Source organism: Microtus ochrogaster, chromosome 8 (genome assembly GCF_000317375.1).
Source record: "Microtus ochrogaster isolate Prairie Vole_2 chromosome 8, MicOch1.0, whole genome shotgun sequence".
NCBI lineage: Eukaryota > Metazoa > Chordata > Mammalia > Rodentia > Cricetidae > Microtus > Microtus ochrogaster.
In genome coordinates, this window is record NC_022015.1 from 10,466,217 (window position 1) to 10,473,698 (window position 7,482).

General features: G+C 47.3%; 1 protein-coding gene across 2 annotated transcripts in view; it reads left to right on the top strand.

The window, feature by feature from the left end:
• The window catches only part of Tmc5 (transmembrane channel like 5), a 55,724-nt gene that overhangs the window by 10,573 nt on the left and 37,669 nt on the right, over positions 1 to 7,482 (top strand). Inside the window, exons 1-3 of one of the 2 annotated variants that reach the window (XM_005351054.3) lie at positions 1,472 to 1,775; positions 5,214 to 5,313; positions 6,825 to 6,912. In XM_005351054.3, coding sequence (XP_005351111.2) covers positions 1,472 to 1,775; positions 5,214 to 5,313; positions 6,825 to 6,912 — 492 coding nt within the window. Of the gene's footprint in view, positions 1 to 1,471; positions 1,776 to 5,213; positions 5,314 to 6,824; positions 6,913 to 7,482 lie in introns of those variants that run through there. The other variant, XM_026781474.1, reaches the window with a different exon arrangement.

A 7,482-nucleotide genomic window follows, 5' to 3' on the forward strand; every position in this document is an offset into this window, starting at 1 on the left:
AATGTGTCGCCCTTATGGATTCTGGTAATACCCCAGGAACTCCCTGGCACAGAGCAAGCACTAGTAACTACTTACTAATTTATGAATGAGTGATAAATGAACACACATTAGCACCTGTTCCAGGAAGGGGCAAAGGTAAAACATGCAAGCTCTCCTTTCCTTGATGACATCTTAGCCTTAGGCAAAATCCTCCCAGTTGAGCCTCAGTTTTTCTACCTATGAAATGGGTAGTTGTGGAAACTGAATAGCATATTCTATAAAGTATCTCCCCTTGGTTAAGGCAGGTCTGGGTGGCACTGCTGACCGCTGTGGGGAGGAGATAGGCAGCTCTTGTCCAGTTCTGACATTAAATAGGAGTCAGTGGACCACGTGTGTCAATTCATCTCTCTGCCCACAGTTTGGCCCACCAGAAAATGAGCAAATTGGTCCAGGTTACTTGGAATTCAGGTCTGTACAGTGACTCTGTTCACAACTCTGGCACTGAGACAGAACAATGGTTTAGTGACAAAGAATTTATTTTTCTCAAGGAGCAGGAAGATTGGAGAGGGCAGTTCAATAGAGAAGCTATCCCATGATGCTCTCAAGGACTGAGTCTGCCTCCCTCTGTCCCTCATCCTTAGCAGATGAATGTCAACCTAATTGTTCTCAACACAAGAAGGCACAAAGGCAGAAGGGTGGAGAAGAACAAAAGCCAAGCGAATCAACGCTTCTTAAAACTCGGTCCAAAAAGTTGCTTTCTCAGTTGGCTAAAACTGGGTCACAGGGCCACCTGTAACTACAAAGGAAGCTGGGGGAATCCCAAGAGAGACCTGTGTCTGAACCGGAGCTGAGGCTTCTGACAGCGTGGGGAGGAAGGGCATTAGAAGGCAGCAGACCTGAGGCGGCCAAGGGAAATGATAAGTTATGAACACACCTGGGTCTATACAGAAATACATTTAGTTATTAGTGTGTGCCATCTCCTGTGTGGAAACCGAGGAAAACACACAGAGATCAGTTCTGTCCTTCCACCGTGTGGGGAATAAACACAGGTCGTTAGGCCGGGCAGCAAGCACCTTTACTCACGGAGCCTTCTCATTGCCCCAACACGTGCATATCAAGGGATGAGTGTAAAGTTGAAAAGAAAACCTTGTCCTGGGGTGACAAGTCATTGAGAAGACTCCCCACCTTCTGTTTCTAGAACCCCATTGTCTTTAATGAAGGGTTCTGTTTATAATTTCTCACTTAGCTACCAAGGCAGAATTCTCTGTAGGGCGACACGCCTCCTCCTGAGGAGCTCCCTCAAGGGACAGAAGCAGGGATCATGTTGTAATGTGTGGGGAGCTCCTTGTGAATGGGGTGTCCTCTCTCCAATGTCCCGTCCTCTCTCCAAGGTCACCACGCTTCCCTGGGGAGCCCGACCATGACAGTGTGAGTGCTTGTGAGGCCTTTGATGGCTAGTCCTGTGAAGAACACGACTCATCAGAGGCCAGAAATGCTGCCCAATGATCAAGCAAATGATATCATAATAGAAGTGGAGAATGTTCCATCCGGGGTCCAAAGACACCTCGCCTCAAATCAGATTTTTCTAAGAAAGCCATCAGCAAACCCCGCCCTCAGCATGGTTCCCTCCTCAGTGGTGGATACCATAGACTGTCAGATCCTCAGCAATGGGAAGGACAGAAGGAACAACCGGCTGTTGAGGTTTTCATCTCTGAATGAATCAATTTCTCAGATCCATTATGGCCCAGAGTGCCTGGGCATAGATGAGACCTGTACTTTCCATGAAACTGCTCAAGGTATGGGATGCTCAGGAAAAGTTACGGAAGCAGCTTTAAAGTTGTCTACAGGTTGCTGTTGTTAAACGGTGTGGTGTGGTGTGGTATGTGTGTGTGTGTGTGTGCATGTGTGCATGTGTGTATGTGGGCCTGTACATATGCATGCGTGGAGGTCAGAGGACAGCTTCATGAAGTCAGTTCTCTCCTACTGTTCCCTGGGGTCCGGGTTCTGTGGTTTGAACTGAGGACATCAGACTTTTCACAGCAAGGGCTTTCTCCTGCTGAGACATCTTGTGTTGGCCTCTGCACTTTAGTTTTTGAGACAAGGCCTTTGGCTGAATCTTTAGCCCCTGGAGTCAGCTAGACTGGCTATCTGGTCAACCCCACAGCTCCCTCTGTACCTGATTCCCCAGTCTCTGGGACGATGAGTGTGTGGGTGTTGTGGCCAGCTGTTTCTTTTGTTTGTTTGCTTGGTTTGGTTTGATTTGATTTGTTTTCTGAGACAGGGTTTCTCTGTAGCTTTGGAGCCTATCCTGGAACTAGCTCTTGTAAACCAGGCTGGCCTTGAACTCACGGAGATCTACCCATCTCTGCCTTCTGAGTGCTGGGATTAAAGGCTTGCGCCACCACTGCCTGGCATGTGCCCAGCTGTTTGCATGGGTACTGAGGATCCGAAGCCAGGTACTCATGCTCCTGTGGCAAGCACTTTACCCACTAAGCCATTTCTCCAGACTTTAAAAAGAAGTTTAAGGTACCAAGTAATTTTCAAGAGGCACAGTCAGTAAACTAAAGGACATTGGGAATGAAGAAAAGTGTCACTTGAGACCTACTTACTGAGAGCTTCTTTTCCATACAACCATAACTCTTGTGCCTGAAGTTTAGCCATCAAATTTAGTTTTGTTAGGCATTGAATTTTGTTATGTGTTTCTCATGCTCTGCACCTTTGAGGCAGGCTTAATGCACAGACTGAGGCTCACAAAAAGTCACCGTCTTATAACTCAGTTCATCCTGAGCCCAGATCTTAGCAGAGATCTTCCAGTCTCTGATCTCCTGAGGCCAACAGAAATGCCGTTTCTCTTTTAGTCCATAATACTCCAGATGCAGGCCTGGGGCTATGGCTCAGTTGGTAGAGTATTTACCTAGAGTTTCCAAATCGCTGGACTCCATCCCCAGCACAGGGCATGGTGGTATACGTCCGTGGTCCTGGTACTTATTACTTATGAGGTGAAGGAATGGAGATCAAAAGTTCAGGGTCATCCTAAGCTGTGCATGGAGTTTGACACCAGCCTGAGTTTCGTGAGATCTTATATAAGAAATTTTATATATATACATATATATGTACATATATATTCATTCTAGGTATATTCTAGCCTGAGCCAGTAATTTCTAGGAGAAGTGGAAATGTACCCAAATCCAACCTTTTACCAATGGTCAAAGCATCCTAGCTCATACTGCCTGCCTTTCCCCTGCCACTCTGCCTTGTGTCCCTCCACTCCCCTCTGTCTTGCCTGTCCTGTATAGCGAAGACAAAAGCCCACCCTCTTTGGCAGGGTGAGTTGTTGCCCTTTGAGGATGTGCCCTTTCACCTCTGTGAACCCAGGGCTGCCTCTGAGGCTTTCTGGCTCCATGTTGAGTCTCAGCCTGAGGAGCAGCCCCCACCTGCCCCTTAGCAGGGCATTCAGCCAGCCAGTCCCAGCCACTGTTAACAGATGGTCACAACAACTCGGGGCCACACCTGCACACACACTATCCAGAGGAAGAAAGGTGGGGCTGGCTTTTGCTTGCCCATTTTTATGTAGAAAGAAGAAATCCTTTCCAGGAAACTGTTTGGCCAACACAACGTCATACACCTTCTGTCTATGTCTCCTGCAAAGAGGAAAAGGTCACTGGATTGACTTAGACTCACTGGGACCTGTCCTGTGTACCTGGAGATGGTGTTTACAGAGGAAGCTCAGGCCCTGTGAGGGAAGAAGGGCGTAATCGTTCACAGTTAATTAATAGAAGGGGTGACTTGGAGGCTTGAGACCAACAACTCAGCCACATGGCTGAAAACGTGACTCTGAGTCAGAAGGAGATGGAAGAATTAAGAGCCATGGTAATTGTGAGGGACCGAGGAAAAGATGCTCACGCCTGGATTTCAGAGGCAAAGGAAACAGTGTAGAACACGCACTCAAGAGACATGAAGCAGCCAAGATCTGTTGCTTTGTTGTAGTGGTTTTGTTTGTTTGTTTGTTTGTTTAATATTTATTTATTATGTATACAATATTCTGTTTTGCGTGTGTGCCTGGAGGCCAGAAGAGGGCACCAGACCTCATTATAGATGGTTGTGAGCCACCATATGGTTGCTGGGAATTGAACTCAGGACCTTTGGAAGAGCAGGAAATGCTCTTAACCGCTGAGCCATCTCTCCAGCCCATTGTTTGTTTGTTTTGTATTGGATTAGAATGATCTAAATGTTTGCTTTGATTTTGAGTGCGCGCGCACACACACACACACACACACACACAGTCTTCTGGTCACTCCCATCTGTGGTTTTGTTTTTTGAGACAGGTCCCACTATGTCGCTCTAACTGATCTAGATGTCACTGTGAAGACCAGGCTTGCCTTGAATTTACAGGGAGCCACCTGCCTCTGCCTCCTAAGTGCTGGGATTAAAGGTTTGCACCCCTGTGATAGACTCCATTTGTGATCCTTGAAATCCCTGAGTCAATGCTATGCAGCCTATATCAGTCTATACGGTGCTGTGTGTCAATTGTTCAATGCTGGGAGACTGAGGGATGGAACCAGCAGTTCCAGGTGCACCTGGGCTATAGAGCAAAAGTCTGTCTTCAAATAAAATGTGCCCTAGTTTCAATAGTGTAATTGATTAATTGATTAACTTATTTGTTGGGGGGGGGTGAGACAGGCTCTCACTGAGTACCATGGCATATTAGTTATGTCTGTCGCTGCGATCAACACCATGACAAAGGCAACATAGAGAAGACGGCCTTTATTCAGGATTACAGTTCCCTGGGGTTAAGAGTCAGCCCTAGCGGGGAAGCATGACAGTAAGAATGGGCATGACAACTGGACAGGAAGCTGAGTGCTCACATCTTAACCTGAGAGCAGGAAGTAACTGAGGATGGTTCAAATCTTAAGTTCCCAAAGCCTGCCTCCCCAAGGTGCACTTCCTCCAACAAGGCCACACTGCCTAAGCCTCCCTAGACAGTGCCACCAGCTGGGGAACAAACCTTCAAATGCATAAACTATGTGGAAGACTTCACTCAAACAACCACACCCGGAGTGACCTTGAACTCGATACCTAGCTCAGGCTAGCTCTGAACTTTCTTTCCTTCTGCCGCTGCTTCCCAGTTCTAGGATTATAGGCGTGCACTGTCAAGTCTCACCCCGGTGTCTGTTAAAATGTGAAGACTATGTTAAAGAAATAAGAAACGGAGCTCTGTTCATTTTCTTCTGCAGGACAAAAACTAATTGCATCCCTGGTTCCCATGACATCTAGGGACAGAATCAAAACCATCAGAAACCAGCCAAGGACCATGGAAGAGAAGAGAGAGCTTAGGTAAGGCCTCCGTTCTTACCTGGGAGACTCAGTCTGCAGCTTTTGTCCCAGCCCAAAAAGATAAGAAATGGATAAGACAGGAGACAGATCTTCTGTAAGAACAACCTTTACAGGGTAGAAATCTCCCCTTCCCCACTGTTTCTTACATAGCTTTATCTGGCCTCAAATTCGGGATTCTCCTGCATCAGCTTTTAAGGTACTGAAGAAAGGTGCATGTCACTCCCAGTTTTTTGCTCTTGGTTGATACAGGCTCTATGGCCCAGGCTGGCCTTGCTGTATAACCAAAGATTGTCCTGCACTCCTGATCCTCCTGCCTCCACTTCCTGCATCCTGGGGTTAATGTCTAGCCATGCACAGCTCACTAAGGGCTGGGGTTTGACCTGTTTCCGGAGAGAACATGTGCACTGCTTCCCAAGAGAGTTATCTGGAGAAAAGCAAGTCTCCAGTGAGGTCTAGTAACCACTGCCTGAGCCAGGTTCTAGCTGAAGTTAGCTTCCCCAAAGATAAGGCATGTTCTGAGAAGGGCCATCCCCTCTGTGATCCCCTCTCTCAAAGCCCAGACCCCATTCTAACCAGAGGGACGCATCAGGCAAATCCTCCCAAAGCTCTGCAAGGAAAGACAGAGAACCCGACACAGAGGAGAGGAGTCTAGGGGACATGTAATATGTGGAGCCTGGGCAGGAAGGGAGGAGAAACAGGAAACTCTGCAGCACACACCTGCATTTAGGTACCAGGACACACACATGCTGGCTCCATCTTGACAAACCTACTGTATTAGTTCCTTTTCTACTGCCGTGGTGAAACACCATGCCAGGCTACTCATTTGGGATTGTGGTTCTAGAGGGTCAGAGTCATGATGGCAGAGGGAAGGTGTGGTGGCTGGAACAGTGGCTGATGGCTCACTTCTTGAACCACAAGAAGCCACAAGAAAGCAGAGAGAGAGAGAGAACTGAGAATAGCCTGAGTCTTGGAAACCTCAGAGCCCAGCCACGGTGATGTACTTCGCTCAGCAAAGCCGCACTTCCCAAAGAGTATCCAAATGTTCAAATGCCCACCTCCCCAGCCCCACGGACTCTGGGGAACATCTCATTCAAACTACCACACCTACCATGGCACCTACCATGGCAAGAGTTGACAGGGGAACCTGCAAGAGGTATGTGGGAACACTCTACGTAGCCTAAAAGCTTGCTGTAAGCTTCAAACCACTCTAAGTTTAAAAACTGCTAAACAAACAAACAAACAAACAAACCAGAACCAGCTGGGGAGAAAGCTCAGTTGGAAAATAATTGCCACACAAGCGTGAGGACCGAATTTATATCATCAGAACCCGTATAAAACCTGACCTAGGGACCACTGTGTAATTCCAGCACTATAGCCCTTCTGGTCTAGGGTCAAGTGATGCTGCTCTGGCCGCTGAGAGTCTGGGATTACAAGCAGGGGCCTCCGTTCCCAGCAGTGGCTAGTTTTTTGCAGAAATGAATGACAAGATTGACATCCTTTATTTTCCACAGAAAAATAGTTGACAAAGAGAAGAGTAAACAGCGCCATGGTGCCCTGGAGATCAACTGCTGTGCTCAGTGTCTGAGCTCCCTATCCCTGGTAAGTCAACTTGTAAAAACATTTTTTTCCAAGCCTTTAATCCCAGCACTTGGGAGGCAGATGCAGCTAGGTCTCTGTGAGTTTGAGGTCAGCCTGGTTTTCACAGTGACTTCCAGGTCATCCAGGGTTACACAGTCAGACCTGATCTGAGACAAATGAGTTTGGTGTTTTTCATACACATTAACATACAATTTACATGTTACTGTTTAAAGTGTGCTATTTTCACACATACATACAGCTTGTCTTAGGATTTCTGTTGCTGTGAAGAGACACCACACCATGCCACGGCAGCTCTTAGAAAGCATTTAGTTGGGGCTGGTGTAAAGTTGAGAGGTTGAGTCCATTGTCGTCATGGTGGGAAGCATGACCACATATAGGCAGACATGGTGTTGGGAGGAGCTGAGAGTTCCACATCTGGTTCTCTTGGCTTGAGCATCAAAGTCCACCCCCTAGTGACACACTTCCTCCAACAAAACTGTACCTGCTCCAGCAAGACCACACCTCCTAATGGTGCCGCTCCATATGAGCCTAAGGGAACCATTTTCTTTCTTTCTTTTTTTATTATTTATT